This window comes from Pan paniscus, chromosome 6 (genome assembly GCF_029289425.2).
Source record: "Pan paniscus chromosome 6, NHGRI_mPanPan1-v2.0_pri, whole genome shotgun sequence".
Classification (NCBI taxonomy): domain Eukaryota; kingdom Metazoa; phylum Chordata; class Mammalia; order Primates; family Hominidae; genus Pan; species Pan paniscus.
The window spans coordinates 28,569,247-28,592,041 of record NC_073255.2 but is presented as its reverse complement, the minus strand read 5'-3'; the positions used below and the strand labels follow the sequence as shown (position 1 = coordinate 28,592,041).

At 38.1% G+C, this 22,795-nt stretch overlaps 1 protein-coding gene and 1 pseudogene across 4 annotated transcripts in view; one reads left to right on the top strand and one right to left on the bottom strand.

Annotated features, from left to right (window-relative positions):
• STK31 (serine/threonine kinase 31) overlaps nt 1-21,841 on the bottom strand; it is a 128,994-nt gene extending 107,153 nt beyond the window's left edge. The window contains exons 1-4 of one of the 4 annotated variants that reach the window (XM_008960039.5): nt 21,506-21,841; nt 19,700-19,746; nt 19,559-19,611; nt 14,264-14,362 (exon numbers count right to left, since the gene is read on the bottom strand). In XM_008960039.5, the coding sequence (XP_008958287.1) occupies nt 14,264-14,362; nt 19,559-19,611; nt 19,700-19,746; nt 21,506-21,555 (249 nt within the window). In that variant the 5' untranslated portion in view covers nt 21,556-21,841. The remainder of the gene's footprint in view (nt 1-14,263; nt 14,363-19,558; nt 19,612-19,699; nt 19,747-21,505) is intronic. The other 3 variants (XM_063605647.1, XM_055115782.2, XM_063605646.1) reach the window with 3 other exon arrangements.
• On the top strand, nt 778-10,534 carry LOC103784332 (protein-L-isoaspartate O-methyltransferase domain-containing protein 1-like; annotated as a pseudogene).
• Nucleotides 21,842-22,795: the final 954 nt, after the last annotated feature.

The window sequence follows — 22,795 nt, the reverse complement described above, 5'->3', positions numbered from 1 at the left end:
CCATGCCTGGCCTTAACAGCTTTAAATCATACATTCTCAACTGGGGCAATATCCCTAAGGGGAATAAAAGTGGTCCTTATGGAGAGTTGGAAATCTTAAATACTACAATGGTCTGTAGCCCTCCAAAGTTCAACCCTACTGATAACATAGTTATTACATACTGTATATCTGTAGTATTAAAATATCTGAAGGGGAGAAGGCCCATTAGGCCATTAGGGAGAAAACAGGTCTAAAAATGCTCCTTAGGAGGGAATAATGAGAAAAATGGCTGAAGAATACTGCTTTAAGTTACGGATTATAAAATTAATTTCAATGTATCACTCTGAACTAGGACAAATCCACAGATTTATTTTATGAAACCTAAACACCAAACCTATTCACCAAAACAATAAAGTACACATAAATTCAGACAAACAAATAAATAAATAACAATTCAAAAGCTACAAAGGATAAGTGTATTCAATTCATAATTAACTCCGGTTTCTTCAGCTAACATTAAACAACTAAAGGGCAAGAGAGAGCAGTAATAGTATGGTACTCTCTCTCAACCCTGGTAAGAAAACAGGGGTAAGTAGCAAAAATAGCTGACAATCAACAGTCCTAACCAATTTCAATCCCTGCAAAAGACTGCATCATCTTTAATTAAGGCTTTGTAATAACATCACAATATGATTAATAATTTGGTATAAGGTAAGCGACAGATATGCAATGGTTTATTGCAAACCAGGTGAGGCAAGGCTGGGAACACTTGTGTCCAAGAATAGAGCTGGTACTGTAATGCCTAACCTTGTTTTTACTCTAACTCGCTACTTTAAATTTTGTCCTGTTTGTCTCTTTAATCAACTAGCCTTGCTTCTCAAGTAAGACTCTCTCTAGCTGGGAAAGCCGGACAAACTCCAATTGACCCCTTAATTTACAAGACACTAAGGGCTCCTTACCCAACCTCCTTCCGCAAGGAGTTGACCTGTGTAAGCAGAGCCTCAGCATTTCAAAGGAGCCCAATTAACTGATAAGGTACTGGCACAAACAATGTATGAAGTTCCCAGGATTTTTTTCAAAGAGATAACAACATAAAGCCTTGAGTTCCTGTCCAGCATAGTATTTATATCTAATTATAATGAAGGATTTAGAGCCCTGCACCTGGTACCTTGCTTTTTGTAACCATTTGTCTTTTAAATTATTTATCTCTCTGTAACCATTTGCTTCTTTTGATTCTTGCATGTTTTTACTTCTGTAGAATTATTGCATTTGAGTTCCCCTCCCCTTCCTAAACCCAGGTATGAAAGTTAATCAAGCCCCTTCCTCCGGGCCGAGAGAATTTTGAGCGTTAGCCGTCTCTTTGGCCGCCAGCTTAAATAAAGGACTCTTAATTCGTCTCAGAGTGTGGGGTTTCTCTAACTCGCCTAGGTATAACAGTACTCAACAAAGTGAAGAATCTGAAGTTTGCGGCTCTGTTAGTGTAATACAACCACCAAAACATGTAAATCTATCCCAGATAGACTTATCTGTTCTCATGACATAGTGAAAACTATATATTCACTCTCATTGTGCCTGGGCCCAATCTTCTCCTCCCACAACTCCACTATTCATAGCCTATGACCCTCCTACCTGGTGGCAGAGGGAGAGAACCATTTAGATCACTAAGGAAAACTGACAAAGTATAATCCATTTATGAACAATCAGAAGTAGCTGATTAATCACTTAATTACTGACACGTTTAAATTTTTGATAAGGTAATTAATTTTATATTCAATAGAAGAAAAGGAGTATGTCTTAATTTATAACAATATTAAACACAGTCATAGGTCAGGCACAGTGGCTCACACCTGTAATCCCCCCCATAAAAAAAATTTTAAAAATTGAGGAATGAGTTGGCTCCAATGATGGGTCTCAGACGGGCTAATTTTCATAAACATAGTCTCTGAAAGAAATCTGTCAAGGAATCATATAGAGACACTTATCTGCATGCTCATTCTCCATTAATATAGAAAGGAGAATTGGCATTAGATTGTTTGAGCAAATAAAAGTAAAATCAAGATTTATAAAGAAAAGAGGAGAGAGAGGTTCCAAGATGGCCGAATAGGAACAGCTCCAGTCTGAAGCTCCCAGTGTGAGCGACGCAGAAGACGGGTAATTTCTGCATTTCCAACTGAGGTACCAGGTTCATCTCACTGGGGCTTGTCAGACAGTGGGTGCAGCCCACGGAGCAGGGCGGGTATCGCCTCACCCAGGAAGTGCAAGGGGTCAGAGAATTCCCTTTCCTAGCAAAGGGAAGCCATGACAGATGGTACCGGGAAATTTGGGACACTCTCACCCTAATACTGCACTTTTCCAATAGCCTTAGCCAACAGCACACGAGGAGATTATATCCCACGCCTGGCTCCGAGGGTCCCATGCCCACGGAGCCTCGCTCACTGCTAGCACAGCAGTCTCAGATGAACCGCAAGGCGGCGGCGAGGCTGCGGGAGGGGCGTCCGCCACTGCTGAGGCTTAAGTAGGTAAACAAAGCCTCCGGGAAGCTTGAACTGGGTGGGGCCCACCACAGCTCAAGGAGGCCTGCCTGCCTCTGCAGACTCCACCTCTGGAGGCAGGGCATAGCTGAACAAAAGGCAGCAGAAACTTCTGCAGACTTAAACGTCCCTGTCTGACAGCTTTGAAGAGAGTAGTGGTTCTCCCAGCACAGACTTTGAGATCTGAGAACAGACAGACTGTTTCCTCAAGGGGGTCCCTGACCCCCGAGTAGCCTAACTGGGAGGCACCCCCCAGTAGGGGCAGACTGACACCTCATGCAGCCAGGTGCCCCTCTGAGACAAAGCTTCCAGAAGAACAATCAGGCAGCAACATCTGCCGTTCTGCAATATTTGCTGTTCTGCAGCCTCCGCTGGTGATACCCAGGCAAACAGGGTCTGGAGTGGACCTCCAGCAAACTCCAACAGACCTGCAGCTGAGGACGTGAAGGTCCTGACTGTTAGAAGGAAAACTAACAAACAGAAAGGACATCCACACCAAAACCCCATCTGTACGTCACCATCATCAAAGACAAAAAGTAGATAAAACCACAAAGATGAGGAGAGACCAAAGCAGAAAAGCTGAAAATTCTAAAAATCAGAGCGCCTCTTCTCCTCCAAAAGAACGCAGCTCCTCGCCAGCAATGGAACAAAGCTGGATGGAGAATGACTTTGACGAGTTGAGATAAGAAGGCTTCAGACGACTGGTAATAACAAACTTCTCCAAGCTAAAGGAGGATGTTCAAACCCACTGCAAAGAAGCTAAAAACCTTGAAAAAAATTAGACGAATGGCTAACTAGAATAAACAGTGTAGAGAAGTCCTTAATGACCTGATGGAGCTGAGAACCATGGCACGAGAACTACGTGACGCATGCACAAGCTTCAGTAGCTGATTTGATCAAGTGGAAGAAAGGGTATCACTGATTGAAGATCAAATGAATGAAATGAAGCAAGAAGAGAAGTTTAGAGAGAAAAGAGTAAAAAGAAACAAACAAAGCCTCCAGAAATATGGGACTATGTGAAAAGACCAAATCTATGTGTGACTGGTGTACCTCAAAGTGACAGGGTGAATAGAACCAAGTTGGAAAACATTCTTCAGGATATTATCCAGGAGAAATTCCCCAACCTAGCAAAGCAGGCCAACATTCAAATTCAGGAAATACACAGAATGCCACAAAGATACTCCTCGAGAGGAGCAACTCCAAGACACATAATTGTCAGATTCACCAAAGTTGAAATGAAGGAAAAAATGTTAACGGCAGCCACAGAGAAAGGTTGGGTTACCCACAAAGGGAAGCCCATCAGACTAACAGCAGATCTCTCGGCAGAAACTCTACAAGCCAGAAGGGAGTGGGGGCCAATATTCAACATTCTTAAAGAAAAGAATTTTCAACTCAGAATTTCATATCCAGCCAAACTAAGCTTCATAAGTGAAGGAGAAATAAAATCCTTTACAGACAAACAAATGCTGAGAGATTCTGTCACCACCAGGCCTGCCTTACAAGAGCTCCTGAAGCAAGCACTAAACATGGAAAGGAACAATCGGTACCAACCACTGCAAAAACATGACAAATTGTAAAGACCACTAATACTAGGAAGAAACTGCATCAACTAACGAGCAAAATAACCAGCTAACATCATAATGACAGGATCAAATTCACACATAACAATATTCACCTTAAATGTAAATAGGCTAAATGCTCCAATACAATTAAAAGACACAGACTGGTAAACTGGATAAAGAGTCAAGACCCGGGTGGGTGCAGTGGCTCACGCCTGTAATCCCAACACTTTGGGAGGCCGAGGCAGGCAGATCACGAGGTCAGGAGATCGAGACCTTCCTGGCTAACACGGAGAAACTCCATCTCTACTAAAAATACAAAAAATTAGCTGGGCGTGTTAGCAGGCACCTGTAGTCCCAGTTACTAGGGAGGCTGAGGCAGGAGAATGGCGTGAAAGTGGGAGGCTGAACTTGCAGTGAGCTGAGATCACACCACTGCACTCTAGCCTGGGCAACAGAGCGAGACTCCATCTCAAAAAATAATAATAATAAAAACAGTCAAGACCCATCAGTGTGCTGTATTCAGGAGACCCATCTCACGTGCAGACACACACACAGGCTCAAAATAAAGTGATGGAGCAAGATCTACCAAGCAAATGGAAAACAAAAAAAAAGGCAGGGGTTGCAATCCTAGTCTCTGATAAAACAGAATTTAAACCAACAAAGATCAAAAGAGACAAAGAAGGCCATTACATACTGGTAAAGGGATCAATTCAATAAGAAGAGCTAACTATCCTAAATATATATGCACCCAATACAGGAGCACCCAGATTCATAAAGCAAGTCCTTAGAGACCTACAAAGAGACTTAGACTCCCACACAATAATAATGGGAGACTTTAACACCCCACTGTCAACATTAGACAGATCAATGAGACAGAAAGTTAACAAGGATATACAGGAATTGAACTCAGCTCTGCACCAAGCGGACCTAATAGACATCCACAGAACTCTCCACCTCAAATCAACAGATATACATTATTCTCAGCACCACATCACACTTATTCCAAAATTAACCACATAGTTGGAAGCAAAGCACTCCTCAGCAAATGTAACAGAACAGAAATTATAACAAACTGTCTCTCAAACACATTCAAAACCTAGCAGAAAGCAAGAAATAACTAAGATCAGAGCAGAACTGAAGAAAATAGAGACACAAAAAGCTCTTCAAAAAATCAATGAATCCAGGAGCTGGTTTTTCGAAAAGATCAACAAAATTGATAGACTGCTAGCAAGACTAATAAAGAAGAAAAGAGAGAAGAATCAAATAGATGCAATAAAAAATGATAAAGGGGATATCACCACCGATCCCACAGAAATACAAACTACCATCAGAGAATACTATAAACACCTCTACGCAAATAAACTAGAAAATCTAGAAGAAATGGATAAATTCCTGGACAGATACACCCTCCCAAGACTAAACCAGGAAGAAGCTGAATCCCTGAATAGACCAATAACAGGTTCTGAAATTGAGACAATAATTAATAGCCTACCAACTAAAAAAAAGTCCAGGACCAGACGGATTCATAGCCAAATTCTACCAGAAATACAAAGAGAAGCTGGTACCATTCTTTCTGAAACAATTCCAAACAACAGAAAAAGAGGGAATCGTCCCTAATTCATTTTAGGAAACCAACATCATCCTGATACCGAAGCCTAGCAGAGACACAACAAAAAAAGAGAATTTTAGACCAATATCCCTGATGAACAACCATGCAAAAATCCTCAATAAAATACTGGCAAACCGAATCCAGCAGCATGTCAAAAAGCTTATCCACCACGATCACGTTGGCTTCATCCCCCAAGATGCAAGGCTGGTTCAACATACCCATATCAATAAACATAGTCCATCATATAAACAGAACCAAAGACAAAAACCACATGATTATCTCGATAGATGCAGAAAAGGCCTTTAACAAAATTCAACAGCCCTTTATGCTAAAAACTCTCAATAAACTAGGTACTGAAGGAACGTATCTCAAAATAATAAGAGCTTCTATGACAAACCCACAGCTAATATCATACTGAATGGGCAAAAACTGGAAGCATTCCCTTTGAAAACTGGCACAAGACAGGGATGACCTCTCTCACCACTCCTATTCAACACAGTGTTCGAAGTTCTGGCCAGGGCAATCAGGCAGGAGAAAGAAATAAAGAGTATTCAATTAGCAAAAGAGGAAGTCAAACTGTCCCTGTTTGTAGATGACATGATTGTATATTTAGAAAACCCCATCGTCTCAGCCCAAAATCTCCTTAAGCTGATTAGCAACTTCAGCAAAGTCTCAGGATACAAAATCAATGTGCAAAAATCACAAGCATTCCTATACACCAATAACAGACAAACACAGAGCCAAATCATGAGTGAACTCCTATTCACAACTGCTACAAAAAGAATAAAATACCTAGGAATCCAACTTACAAGGGATGTGAAGGACCTCTTCAAGGAGAACTACAAACCACTGCTCAACGAAATAAAAGAGGACACAAACAAATGGAAGAACGTTCCATGCTCATGGGTAGGAAGAATCAATATCGTGAATATGGCCATACTGTCCAAAGTAATTGATAGATTCAATGCCATCCCCATCAAGCTACCAATGACTTTCTTCACAGAATTGGAAAAAACTACTTTAAAGTTCATATGGAACCAAAAAAGAGCCTGCACTGCCAAGACAATCCTAAGCAAAAAGAACAAAGCTGGAGGCATCACACTACCTGACTTCAAACTATACTACAAGGCTACAGTAACCAAAACAGCATGGGACTGGTACCAAAACAGAGATATAGAACAATGGAACAGAATAGAGCCCTCAGAAATGATACCACACATCTAAAACCATCTGATCTTTGACAAACCTGACAAAAACAAGAAATGGGGAAAGGATTCCCTATTTAATAAATGGTGCTGGGACCACTGGCTAGCCGTAGGTAGAAAGCTGAAACTGGATCCCTTCCTTACACCTTACACAAAAATTAATACAAGATGGATTAAAGACTTAAATGTTAGACCTAAAACCATAAAAACCCTAGAAGAAAACCTAGGCAATACCATTCAGGACACAGACATGGGCAAAGACTTCATGACTAAAACACCAAAAGCAATGGCAACGAAAGTCAAAATTGACAAATGGGATCTAATTAAACTAAAGAGCTTCTGCACAGCAAAATAACTACCGTCAGAGTGAACAGGCAACCTAAAGAATGGGAGAAAATTTTTACAATCTACCCATCTGACAAAGGGCTAATAAACAGAATCTACAAAGAACTTAAACAAATTTACAAGAAAAAATCAAACAACCCCATCAAAGTGGGCAAAGGATATGAACAGACACTTCTCAAAAGAAGACATTTATGCAGCCAACAGACACGTGAAAAAATGCTCATCATCACTGGCCATCAGAAAAATGCAAATCAAAACCACAATGAGATACCATCTCACACCAGTTAGAATGGTGATCATTAAAAAGTCAGGAAACAACAGATGGTGGAGAGGATGTGGAGAAATAGGAACACTTTTACATTGTTGGTGGGACTGTAAACTAGTTCAACCATTGTGGAAGACAGTGTGGCGATTCCTCAAGGATCTACAACTAGAAATACCATTTGACCCAGCCATCCCATTACTGGGCATATACCCAAAGGATTATAAATCATGCTGCTATAAAGACACATGCACACATATGTTTACTGCGGCACTATTCGCAACAGCAAAGACTTGGAACCAACCCATATGTCCATCAATGATAGACTGGATTAAGAAAATGTGGCACATATACACCATGGAATACTATGCAGCCATAAAAAAGGATGAGTTCATGTCCTTTGTAGGGACGTGGATGAAGCCAGAAACCATCATTCTGAGTAAACTATCACAAGGACAGAAAACCAAACACCGCATGTTCTCACTCATAGGTGGGAAATGAACAATGAGAACACTTGGATACAAGGTGGGGAACATCACACACTGGGGCCTGTCGTGGGGTGGGGGGAGGGGGGAGGGATAGCATTAGGAGATATACCTAATGTAAATGATGAGTTAACGGGTGCAGCACACCAACATGGCACATGTATACATATGTAACGAACCTGCACGTTGTGCACATGCACCCTAGAACTTAAAATATAATAAAAAAAAAGAAAGAAAGAAAAGAGGAAAGGGAAGGAGAAAAAAATTGAGGAATGTTTGCCAATTAAAAGAAAAAGAAAAAGAAAAAAATAAGGCTCTACCACAATTTGTTCATTTTTCTAAGCAGGGCAACAGTTAAGGAGATAGGTTCTCTGGGTTTCTATACTTGATCTACCATTAATTAGCTAGTGACTTTCATAAAGTTATCCTGGCTATGCCTGAATTTCAAAAAAGGTGTAAAAAGTAACACCTGTCTCATAAGGATGCTGTGAACATTAAATGAGTTAGCACACACAAAATGCTTAGAATATCTGGCACTACCTCACAAAGGAAGTAAATACTATTATAATTACTACTACTATTGTATTATATAAAGGACATTTAGTTAATCTCCAGTTTTGCCTACTAGCTGCCAATGAATATCTTTGTACAAACATATTTGTCTACTTTTAGAAATGTCCCAGGGTAAATTCTCGGCAGAGAATCTGATGCACTCAAGATTACAGTTACCTATTATATTGAAAAAGATGATTAATATTCATATATAGTCACTTGATTTAAAACAAACATGCCAATACAATTCAGCAAAGATGGTCTTTTCAATAAACAGTGATGGTATAACTGGATATCCAAATGGAAAAATATTGAAGTTTATCTCTTACCTCATATTATAATCAAAAAATTTACTGGAGGTCACCCCAGTCCTAAATGCAAAAGGTAAAAACTTTCAGAGAAACACACACACACACAAATATATCTATGATCTTGGGGTAAGTATAGTGGTCTTAAATGGGAAGCAGAATGCACATACCAAAAAGAAAAAATTAATAAATTTCAAATAATACCAAGAAAATGAGTAGGTAGGCCACAGACTAAAAGAAACTAGCAATACATATAAAAGACAAAGGACTCGTGTCAAGAATACGTACAGGTTCGGCACAGTGATTCACACCATGAATCTCAGCACTTTGGGAGGCTAAGGTGGGAAAACTGATTGAGCCCAGGAGTTCAAGACCAGCCTGGTCAACACAGTGATGCCCCCATCTCTACAAAAACTTTAAAAATTAGCTGGGCATGGTGGCACACGCCTTTAGTCCCAGCTACTTGGAAGGCTGAGGTGGGAAGATCACTTGAGCCCAATAGGTTGAGGCTGCAGTGAGCCATGATCACACCACTGCACTCCAGCATGGGCAACAGAGACCTCATCTCAAAAAAACATATATAAAATCATACACATAGGCCCCTGCCCCACCAATTCGCTCTCCTCGGCGGCGGCGGTGACTGTGCTGTTGTGGTGGCAGCGTCCAGCTGCCACAGACCCCACCAACTCCCAGCACCTGGTCTGCTCACCGCTGCAGTGGGCCGGACCAACCGCTGCACCACAGATCCTTTTGGAGTAAACCATGGGATTTGGCCTCATTCAGATGCGGTGGAATATGCCAAGGAAAAACTGGAGAGCTTCATCAAAAATAGTGATAGGTTTAGTAATCAGCTCCTAGACCTAGACTATCCATCTAAGAGGAAAGTTACAGGGCAAGGCTGGGTCACCCTGATCTCCTAGCCGCTTATCAAAAAAATTATATGTGCAAGTTGGCAAGCCCCCACTGTAAGCGAAATCATCTGTCCATCTTAAGATGAAAATATTCCAACATGCACCTATAAAGAAAACCACTCCTAAGATTTGAGTTCTGTGAACCTGCATTTGTCGTCAGTAATTGTCTCCAGATAGCATCTGACAGTCATCAGCATGATCGAATTTACTGTGGAGCTGGAGTCCAGAAAGACCATGAAAACTACATGAAAATATTACTAAAAGTTGGAGACATATTAGACATGCCTGTAGAGGATCAGTTAACACAGAACTGGACAAAACACTTGGGAAAGGAAAAATATCCTTGTTGTGTCATTTGCTCCACTTGTGCAACCAAGTAAGAATGATAATGGTAAACCAGATTCTGTGGGACTCCCTCCCTGTGCTGTCAGGAATCCACAGGGCTTGGCTTGTATTTACATTCGACGCACACTTAGAAATTTCATAAATGATGAGATGCAGGCCAAGGGGATTCCGCAAAGGGCTCCACCCAAAAGGAAAAAAAAAGAGAGAGTTAAACAGAGAACTAACACGTACATATTTGTGGGTAATCAGCTTATTCCTCAGCCTCTAGACAGAGAGGAGGATGAAAAAATGGAAGAAGATAACAAAGAAGAGGAAGAAAAAGATCACAGTGAAGCAATGAAGCCAGAGGAGATACCTCAACATTTACTGAGAAAAAAATCACAACGCTGCCCCTCCCTGAATCTTTAAAAGCTTACTTGACATATTTTAGAGACAAATAGTTTAGATCAAGGAGAAAGAATGCCACCAGTAATTCCCTTAGTCTTGAAAATGTAGCGTTTGTTAGGAGTTAAGAGAGAGAATTATTTCTTTCATCAGAGCGAATTATAGTGGAAAAAAGCAAAACTTGTTTCTGTCAGTAACAATAATAATGTAAAAGAATCCCTTTTATAAAATCTATTTTTCTTTTAAATCTTGGAAGAATGCTGTTTTAGCTCAGAGTGATATCAAAGTGGAATGAAACAGTAATCAAGACTTGTGTACTATAAATCCTTTTCTGATTCCTTACAGATTTGTAGTGGTAAGGGTTAGATTTAATTTTATATAAGGTTTAAATAATTGTCAAGCTTATATAATGTGATCTGAATTGCAGTTGTTTGCATTTCCTCTACAAAAACTTTCTCTAATAAGGAAATCAAATGCTTTGTAGACCTATTTACCTTACTTTTGTTGCAGTCACTGTTGCTGGGATGCTGTACATATATTCCGGGGTAATATATGGGTGCAAAACAGTACAAGATATTGAATAATTTAGCTTTAAAAAAGCCCACAAATTTTATGAAATTTTACAGTCCTGCTACTTCTGCTTTTGAATCTCTTGTCAGAAGACATGAGTAAAATATCTGCTTCTCTCATTTTAAGAGCACAGCCAAGAGAATTATTAAAATAGAAAGTATACACTTAATACAGCTCTTATTTTGTATGGACCCTTTACATTTTCAGTATTTTTTCTTTAATGAGGTTATCTTAACTCTCTAGCATTTTAAAAGTGTATTTAGAATTGTTTTTCCTGTAGTTCACTGTATAAAGCATTTGGTTTGAAAAAAAAATTGTTACGTGTGACTCTTGATAAGACACAGAAAGAGTGAATGAGCATGAGTGATGGCCACCTTCCTGGCTGTCTCTAAGTAGCAGGGTAGATATGATCCCAGATGCACTTTAGCAAACGGAACTTCCAACTTATCTGAGTATTTATCTTTGACAAGGTAGGGCTAAGCTTGCCTAGATTTGCTTTGGATCTTTCTAGTATAAGAAATATTCACAGAAATTGTTTGTTTTCAAAATCCTGTTCTGAAACATATCGTAATCTTTGGGACCCATGCCATGTTCATTTCACTTCTTCCCATATTTTTCGTGTTTCTTTTGGTAAAATTATAATGGCTTTCATTTTGTACTTAATATCACACACGTAAACCATCCATCATTTGAGCTTTATTGTAGCTTATCAGTGATAAAAACAGGCAGTAACTGCCATTGTTTGTCTGTTTGTTTTCCTAGTAAGGCCTGAAAACAGACATTCTTTGTTAAGAAGGTGTACAATGTAACATATTTACTAGTATTACATGGATTATACATTTCTTAAAGGGAAAAAATTTGAGAGTATCATGGACTACCACCAGCATTGTTATTACAGTAGTTGCTCAGATTTGGTTAAGGAAGCCCAATCAATGTATAGTGAAAGGATTATTATATCGCTGCTAAGATTCAGATATTGTTTCAAAAATCTCAGCTCCAATAATTCCACACACCTAAAAACAAGTGTTTATACTCATCTAAGCATGAAATTGTCCCAAGTAAGTGAGGATATTTCAGTAATGTGAAAGATACTTTCATGGAAGGTATCTGTTTTATACCAGTGGGTGGGGTGGTAGAATTGGGAGTATTTCTACAGTTATTCTTAGATGATTAGGGAAATGCCCCATCTCATTTCTACTTAGGAAAGGAAAAATCAGTTTCATACTACTGTTGTCACCTGTCAGAAATGTTCACTTTATTTTGAGTTAAATGTTGCTTTAGAAGTTTAATCTTGAATTCCTGGTGACCACATGTTTATATCTGGAAAACTTGTGGAGAGTTATCATCTGCCCTTTCCCCCACTTTTTTTTTGGTTAGAGCTTCTGTTTAGATGTGTAAAGACAAATATTCTTAAATGATAATTTTACTATTTAGGAGGGAGTTTTTGTTGAGGATATATTTGAAGATTGGCTTTTTCATATTGTCTTTCATTCTTTGGCCTTGGCAAAGTGTACAGTAGATTTTCATGATCACTGCATACTTTTTGTCATTGAAATATATCTTTTATTTTTTAAATGCATTCATTTTACAGTTGTGACTTTATCATTGACTTTAAGAGGTAGAAACAAAAATGAAAATTAAAGTGAAAAAAACATACAGAATGCCTACAAATCAATCAAGACAAATAACCTAATTTAAAAATGGGGAAAAGATGTGAATAGGTACTTCACAAGACCCCTTCCAAAGGGCTAATAAAAATATTAAAACACAACCTCAGTACACTAGCAAAGCAGGGGGCTGGTGAGGACATCGAGGAACTATAACTCTCATAAATTGCTGATAAGAATGTAAATTGGTTCAACACTTTTGCAAAGCTGTTTGGCAGTATCTACTTTGGCAGAAACATGCCTACCCTACAGTTTAGCAATTCTACTCTAGATATATGTGCAAAAGAAATGAGTCAATACATCCAGCAGAAGACTTATATAAGGATTTCACGGCAGTTTCATTCAGAGTAGTTAAAAACTGCAAAAAATCCAAATGCCCATCAAAGGAGAACAGATCAATAAATTGTGTTATATTTATACAACGAATGTTAAATAGCTTAAAAAAGAACAGACTACCAATACACTAATACACACAACAATATAAATGAATCTCAGAAATTATGTTGAACAAAAGAAGCCAGATACATACAATAAACTACATACTCCATGATTTAAGAACAGACATATGAATCTATGGTGATAGTATCAGAATGAGGGTTATACCTCTGATGGAGAAACTACTGACTAAGAATTGACTGAGAAGGGGCCCGAAGGAATTTTCTGAAATGATGGAACCATATGTTGATCTGGATGGTGGTTACATGGATACATACACATGTAAAAACTCACCAAGCTATATACTTAGGATCTTAAGAGATATATACCTTACTGTATACAAGTTATAACTCAGTAAAAAAGAAAAAAGCCAAATTGCTCTGCATAAAGATGCATCTTACAAATTTTTTGTGAATCAAAGTCAAATGCAAGGAATCTAGTTTGTTCACCACTGCATACTTAATGCTTAATACAGTGCCAGGTACATGGCAGACAGTACATACGTTTTCTTCACTTTTGTTTTTTTGGCTAGAATAGTGTAGCTTTTAATTCTACTTTTCCTATTTTTAACTGTAGTAAACTATACATAACATAAAATTGACCATCTTGACCATTGTTAAGTATACAGTTCAGTGGCATTAAGTACATTCATACTGTTCTGCAACCTTCGCCACCATTCATCATCCATCTCCATAGCTCTTTTCATGTTGTAAAACTGAAACTCTACACCCATTAATCAGTAACTCCTCATCCTCAATCTTCCCCCAGTCCCTGATAACCATCACTCACTTTTTCTGTCTCTCTGATTTTGACTACTCTAAGTACTTCATACAAGTAGAACCGTAACAGTATTTGTCCTCTTGTGACTGGCTTATTTAGCTAATGTCCTGAAGATTCATCCATGTTGTAGCTTACGTCAAATTTCAAGACTGAGTAATATTCAGTCCATAAGTATTTTTGAATTAATAAATTTACCATAACAGTAGTTTATACAAATTCCAAAAAATCAGCCTCTTCTTTTCAAATATACCAGGAACTCCAAAAACTAAATATCTAAGACACAGGAAAGCTGATAGGAGGAATGAAATAATTATATTCAAGAATATGGCTCACCTTGTTTGGGTCAAGATTCCCCAAAACTGAACTGGCCTGGGGGCAAACTTCAGACAGTGAGCAACCAATCTTCATGATATCCTTATTTCTATTGATACTCTAGAAAGATTAGATATAGTATAAGATACAGTAAAATATTATTTTACAGTGTTACACGCTTGAGGGTTCTAAGCATGATAAACTTAAAAGATTTTAGGCCATTAGAAATTAAATCAACTTCTTATGTCTGTATTTTTTCATAATTTAAATGAGTTATTTATAAGAAATGAGACTAGGCCATAGAAAAAGTTTACTTCCCAATGTGTTCAAATTAGGTAGAATTCAAACAAGATACCAAATATAATTAAATCATATGGAAAGGATTCCTTAAAGATTGATTTGATTGCAGAGCTCAAACTGGGAAATAAAAGATGATCCTGGAACATTTGATGGCGCCAGAAAGTAAAGAAATGCTAAAAACAAACAAACAAACAAACAAACAAACAAAAACGGGTTGCAATGGCTCACACCTGTAATCCCAGCACTTTGGAGGGCCGAGGTGGGAGGATCATTTTTGAGCCCAGGAGTTTGAGACTAGCTTGGCAATGTGGTAAAACCCTGTCTCTACAAAAATAATACAAAAAATTAGCCGGGCATGGTAGTGTGCACCTGTAGTTCCAACTACACAGGAAGATGAGGTGGGAGGATTGCTTGAGCCCAGAAGTTCGAGACTGCAGCGAGCCATGAGCACACTACTGCACTCTAGCCTTGGTGACGGAGACCCTGTCTTGAAAAAAAAAAAAAAGTGCTCAAAAAAAGAATAGGAGACGTTTAAGGACAAGTACCAATCTGTATTCTTTGGTGAACTTTGTCCCAATGGCCAAGGCTGAATAATTTAAACAACAAAATAAATTATGATAGCATAGGATTATAACCCACGGAATAAATATCCTTGAGTTTATATTAATATAAATAATTGAATAAATAAATGGCAGAGAAGAGACAGCTCTTCCTTATAGAAGAATTCCAATTAATAAATGTGGAAGGAATGAGGGGAATAGAAAATTATCATTAGGCAAGCACTAGAGCAATAAACAATAAAATTCGTGGGTGAAAAGTTGAACAGAAACTGGATTAGACAGCCACAATAAGTCTCCTAAAACATTAATTAATTACAAAAGAAAAGAGTAACTTTACAGCGAAAAAACCTGGAAGTTGCCACCTTACCCAAGTGAATCAAGGTTATCATCAATAAGAAGGTATATCACATCATGAAACCCCAATATGATATACTGAGAGGACTACAATATCACTTCTGTGCAACTCTTGCTAATCTATTCATAAGAAATCATCAAACAAACCCAAATTAAAAGATACTCTACAAAATAACTAATATTCATCAGAAGTGTCAAAAGTCTTGAAATACAAGGAAAAACTGAGGAACATTCAGAGGTTAAAGGAAACCAAGGATAGACAACTAAATACAATTTGGGATTCTGTATTGGATCCTGGAACACAAAGAGACAAAAAAACTGCTAAAATTTAAATAAGGGCTGTAGTTTAGTTAATAGCATTGTACTAATGTTAATTCCCTGGCTTTGATCACTGTACTGTGGTTATATAACACATTAGCATTAAAGGAAGCTGGGTGAAGAGTATACAGAGCCACATTCTAGCCTCTGTACTAATTTTGCAACATTCCTGTAAGTCAAAGTTTCTTCAAAATAAAATGTTAAATATATATATATGTTGTAGAGAAATATACCAACAAAATATTCAATAATGCTAGAAAGAACATGATTATCCGTGATGACTGAAAAAAAACTCTGAAAGAGCAGTTCAAAGAACATCATGATGAATATCAAAGTCTCAGCATAGAACAGGAACTGAATTTAAACTGACCCTGAGAAACAATAGAAGCAGCCTTTGTGAACAAAACCCTGGAATCAAAATATTCCATATAACTATATTTTTTCACTATACAGACTAAAACAAATAGGAGCTCTTTGTTTGTTTGTTTGTTTGTTTGGTGCAATCTCAGCTCACTGCAGTCTCAATCTCCTGGGCCCAGGCAATCTTCCCACCCTCAGCCTCCCACATAGCTGGGAACACAGGCATGCACCACCATGCCCGGCTAATTTTTTTTTTTTTTTTGTAGTGACAAGGTCTTACTATGTTGCCAAGGCTGGTCTCAAACTCCTGGGCTCAGGCGATCCTCTCACATAGGTCTCCCAAAGTGTTGGGATTACAGGCATGAGCCACCATGCCTGACCAGAAGCTTGTTCTTTCAAAGAAACAGGTGGAGTCAAATATGTCAGATTCCTTCAGCTGCCACTCATCCAATCTGAAGTGTTTGCTGATAAGTGGTTTATAAGGCAGAAGCCCACAGGGCAAAAAAAAAATGGAGAATACACGTGAGCAGATTTTCATCCTAATCTGCCTACGCATATTTCCAAATCTCTAGTCTTCTCTATGCCTATATCCCACAATAACGCCAACCAAATTTGCCACTTTGCTTATTGAAATAACCACAATATTCATTTATATACCATTAGTAGTTTTAATGTTTAATCTTTTCATGTGCATGTTTCCTGTTTTAAACGTTCTTCTACAAGAGCCTCAACTTCATGGTTTAACTCAGAGGTTGGCAAATTACAGCCGCCTGTTTTAGTAAATAAAGTTTACTGCATCACAGCTACACACACTCATTCACATTATGTCTATGGCTGCTTTGCACTATGTTGGCAGAATTGAATAGCTGCAAAACAAACTGTATGGCCTAAAAATGGTAAAATACTCATCTGATCCTTTACAGAAAAAAAACTGCTCACTCTTGAATTTGCTCCAAATTCAATCAACATATTCACAAATAAAGTAAACTGAAATCAAAGTCTAGAGCTGCACTAGTGAATACAACAGCCAATACCCACTTGAAATATGGCTAGTCTAAGGAGATATGCTGTAAGTCTAATATACTCACTGGATTTCAAAGACAATACTAAAAAGGAAATATAAACTATCCTGTTCGCATTTTTATGCTAATTATATTTTGAAACAATATTTTGGATATATTGAGTTAAATAAAATGTACTTATTAAAATGTCACCTGCTATTTTTAGTTTCTTCAATGTGGCTGCCAAAAATGTTTTAAAATTACTTACATGGCTCATATATTTCTACTAGACAGCACTAGTCTAGAAAATCTTTTTACACTGATAAATGATGTTTCTATATAATAAGCTTAAATATAATTTATCATCCACCCTGGGACACTGTTGAGAGTGATGCAGTTGTCACTAATACAGAGACAATGGGCATGGAACCAGAACGTGAGCAACCTTTAGAGAATATGCATAAGCAGAAACAAATTTGCCAAATATATGTGCATAAGCAGACACACGAATTTGCCCCAAGTTTTCTATAACATCACCCTTCTAGAATTTTTTTTTACGTGCAGCCATGCCCCACATAGTGACATTTTGGTCAAGAATGAACCACACACACTACAGTAGTCCCGTAAGATTATAATGAAGCTGAAAATTTCCTATTGCCTAGTGTAGTCCTAGCCATTGTAACATCATAGAACAATGTATTACTCACATATTTGTGGTGGTGCTGGTGTAAACCTACCGTGCCCCAGTCTCACAAAAGCACAGCACATACAATTATGTACAGTACATAATACTTGGTAATGAAAATAACTATGTCACTGGTGTGTGTGTATATATATTTTTTTACTATAATTTTTCTTATTTTAGTGTACTCCTACTTATTTAAAAAAGTTAACTGCACAGCCGCCTCAAGTCCTTCTGAAGGTATTCCAAAAGGGCATTTTTATTACAGAAGATGACAGCTCCATGCACATTACTGACCCTGAAGACCTTCTAGTAGGACAAGAACTGGAAGTGAAAGACAGTGATATTGAAGATCTTGTGTCTTCGTTTTTAACCGAAAAGTTTTTAAAGTAAAAAAAAATTAAAAGTTTAAAAAGAGAAGAAAGCTTTAGAATAAGGACGTAAAGAATATTTTTGCACAGCTCTACAATGTTTGTTTTAAGCTGTGTTATTACAAATGAGTCAAAAGTTTATTAAAAGTTACAGTAAGCTAAGGTTTATTGAAGAAAAATATTTTTATAAATTTAGTGTAGCCTAAGTGTATGGTATTTATAAAGTATACAGTAGTGTACAGTAATGTCCCAGGCCTTCACATTCCTCACTACTCACTCAATGACTCACCCAAAGCAATTTCTAATCCTGCAAGCTCCATTCATGGTAAGTGCCCTATACAGGTGTACCATTTTTTAATCTTTTATAATATGTTTTTACTGTACCTTCACGTTTAGATACATAAAGACTTAATATTGTGTTACAACTGTCTGCAGCATTCAGTACAGTAACATGAGGTACGGTACACCACATGGCCTAGGTATGTGGTAGGCTGTATCATCCAGGTTTCTCTAAGTACATTCTATGATGTTCATACAGCGACGCGGTTGCCTAATGATGCATTTCTCTGTATGTATCCCAGTCATTAAGTGATGCATGACTATATATTTAAGAACTCTGGGTTAATCATATTCTTCTAGAACTTTCTTCTCATATATTCTCCTTATTTCCCACATTACGAGTTCACCTCACCCCCCACCAAAAGGAGTTCCCATGCTGTAGGGAGTATAGAGAAACGTAATTTCTTTCCCTTCCATATCATGTATAGTTTACAAAACCAAAAATTAGCAGGTCATTCTGTGCATCAGAGGAATTTACCTTCTTAAATTGTGGAACACAGCCCTTCAGTGCTTGCTTTGTATTTAAAACTGAGTAACCTTACCTAACTGACACCCTCCCAACAGAAAATGAGAAATGTTTCATTCATGCTTCCAATTCTATACTGAGAAAAATACCACAACTCAAATTTAAGCCATTAGAAAAAACGACCGAGATTTTTAACTTATCCTCCTTCAAGAAACAATCTTATAAAAGACCCCTAGATGGGGCTATAACTTCACAAATACAACAGGCTCTCAGACTCCAGCAAAAGCAGCCTAGAATTGAGTGGAATTCTGAAATCACAATCTTGCCAATTTTCTTTTTTCAAACTTGGTGTATTATGGGCATAATACTTGACTCATAATATGAGTCAAGTAACGTCACAGCTGTCAACATTTGTCTCCTAATAATGCCTGGTGATAAATAATTCAATAAATATTAGGCAATGAGAATGACAAATGTATTTATTCCTGGGTTTTATTTTTGTTTTTGTTGGGGAGGAACTGGATTGGGGGAGGTGAGGGGGGATATCAACCAGTTTGCTATTTACCTGGGCCCAAAATGTTACTGCATCTTCTATGTGACTTCCAACCACATCTTCCACTAAAATCAAATCACAATACAAGGAAAATTAGAAATTAATCAGTATCATCTAGCTCTTACACCCCAAAAGAATTTTTAGTGTCAGTACCTTTATCGTAATGTGTATCTTCATCCATTTGAACAATTCCTGAAAAACTAGAACAATACCTTAAATTAGATTATAATAATCCATCCATTAATAATGAATGAAGACTAAACTACATCATGTTCAATCCTTACAAATGTTTTGTCCTAAATGCAGTTATCAAAATTCAAACTCTATATTAAAAATGAGCTCAATATTTCCTTCACTAACTAATTCTTTTGAGTATTTTGTAGTAGATGCAATTTTATCATATATAATCTCTATCCTTAAAATTATCTCTAGCCAAACTTTTACAAACTTATACTGAACTCATATACATTTTGATCACTTCCATAAATCAATACTTTGAAACAATGTACATATTCTTTTTTTAGAAAATATCCTCCCATAAAAAGGAATTCCACAATGTAAACAAAGAGAAACATGACAAGCAATAGAACAAATGCTTTAAACTGGTAGTCTATTTTATGTAAAAGGCACTGTGGTTACTATTTTTGAAGATTCCGTGGGATTAAAGACTGCAAAAATACATAAAATTTTGCCTATTACTTCAAAAATAATTTTAATTACATATTATACTTTATCAAATGCAAAAATATTCCAAAATAAATGTACACTATGTAATTTTATCTGCAATATACTAGAATACTGCACTTTCCATTCATAAGTGTTGAAGGAACATTAAAACACAGATTTTTTATGGTTTATTTTTCCCCCCCCAAACGAAGTCTTGCTCTGTCGCTCAGGCTGGAGATCTTAGCTCACTGCAACCTCCACTTCCCGGGTTCAAGCAATTCTCCTGCCTCACCCTCCCAAGTAGCTGAGATTACCGGCGCGTGACACCACGTCCAGCTAATTTTTGTATTTTTAGTAGAGACGGGGTTTCACCATGTTGGCCAGGCTGGTCTTGAACTCCTGACCTTGTGATTTGCCCACCTCGGCCTCTCAAAGTGCTGGGATTACAGGCCTAAGCCACCGCAATTTTTTAAGAGCTTTAAAAGTTGTCTAGGAACACCACTATACTAAAGTTTCAAATGCTCTCTCATTACGAAAAGGAAAACATTAACTCCTCATCACAGAAAAATAAAATTTTAAAAATGGATTACTTTGTTACAACTTAATTTTTTAAAAAAATTTTTCGTAAGTGGCATGAAAATGTCTCCAAAACAAGGGTTCTTTTCTACTGGTCAAAAAGCAGTTTTTAAATTCAACTGACTGAAAAGCTGTAAAAACTTTTAGGGAGACTATATATTCCCACGGAAGGCATTAAGGCTTAAATTCAGTAAAAGTTAAAATTACTTTGGAAATCTCTCCACACACTCCAAGAAGCTACTTCTAGAGTAGTTTTTAAATCTTATTTTAAAATGACTTGCCCTGATTATGAAGGCACTGATGCCGTACCCACTTTCTGCAAACAGAGATCACAAAATGGTAAGTCCAAATCTCCACTTCGTGATGAAAATTTGGAAGAAACGGGTACACGTAGCTCTCTGACACTTATTTTATAAGGGATTTTGAAACTTAAATGGCACAGAATTTTCGAGAAGGGGAAGAGAGTGCGGGGGCTGCGTGACCGCGTCTTCATGGAGATTATTCAGGCCGGAGATCTTTTCAAGCCACTTTCGCCTGCCTGCATGCACTCAAAAACTGGGGCATCTGGCACCCCTCTGGGGGTGGCGGGCGGCTAGAAGGTGACAGAAAACCCTGAAATGGGCCTCGTCCCAGGACTGGAGACTTAAAACGCAAGCAGCGACGAAAATAGTCCTTGAAGCGGCCACCACTGCACGTACCACAAAAACTACTACTGACCTCACACTTTCCGTTGCGGAAGCTCTAGAAGAGTGACCCTGGACCCACATACTGGACTTTCGGCCCTCCGCCCGCCGTAGCACACGTGCAGCGGCTTACCGCGTGAGCTTCGACCGCAAGGGCCCCACACTGCGCCTGCGTGCACAGCGCTGCGCCATCATCCGGTGTTAGCGGGAGTCACGTGGCAGCCACGGCCTGCCGCCTAGGAAGAAGCGTGCGGGAGCCGCCTGACGCTGGCGGCTGCCGACCCCCAGGCACTGAGGCTGCGCCCTGGTGATTTATAGGCCGGGGTGGGGTCTAGGGCCAGTTCCTTTCACAAGGCTTCAAGCTGTGACTTTAGAGGTGACGTAGGATTTCGTGGTCTTTCCTAATCTGTTCACGTGGATTTAAATTTTAGAAACACCCAAATTAGAAGAACCCCGACATTCTATTTACACGATGGAAGAGAGAAAATAACTTTGGTAACTGAAAACGTGTTTTTCAGATTAGTAGCTTTACAAGCGTTGGTCAACTAATCCTTAGATTCCATAGCTCTCTGTAGTATTACAACTTTTTCCACAATCTTAAGAAGAAAAAATTAGTTGTCTGCTTCTTTGCAGATATTACACTTTGTGGCAAACCTTACACAACAATTGAAAATTATCTCCGGTTAATTTTTAACAGCTTGAAGGTTAAAGTACAATAAACTGCAGATATCAAAAGTGTATAATTTGTTAAGGGTGAACATATGTATACACTGTTGAAATCACCTCCACAATTAAGATAAACTTTTCCATCACCTCAAAGTTTCCTCATGCCCGATTGTAATACCTGACTCCTCCTAGCTCCCGTTCTGCTTTCTGTCACCATATATTAGTTTGCATTTTCTAGAATTTTACGATAATAGAATCATACAGTATGAACATTTAATCTAGCTTCTTTCCAATAGCATAATTATTTTGATTGATAAATTTCATCCTATGTGTCAAGAGTTTGTTGGGTTTTATTGCTGTTACTATTCCATTGCATGAATATAACACAATTTGTTTATCTACGTTTTAATAGGTGTTTGGACTGCTTCCAGTTTTGAATTGTTTCAAATAAAGCTGCTATTGTGTGCAAGTCTTTGTATGGACATATGTTTTCATATCTCATGGGTTAGTACCTAGGAGTGGAATGGCCAAGTCATAGAATTGTATATGTGCTTAAAAAATTGCCGCACAGTTTTACACAGTTGTACTATTTTATATTCCCACCAGCGGGTTTCAGAGTTCTAGTTGCTCTATATCCTCACCATCATTTGATATGGTT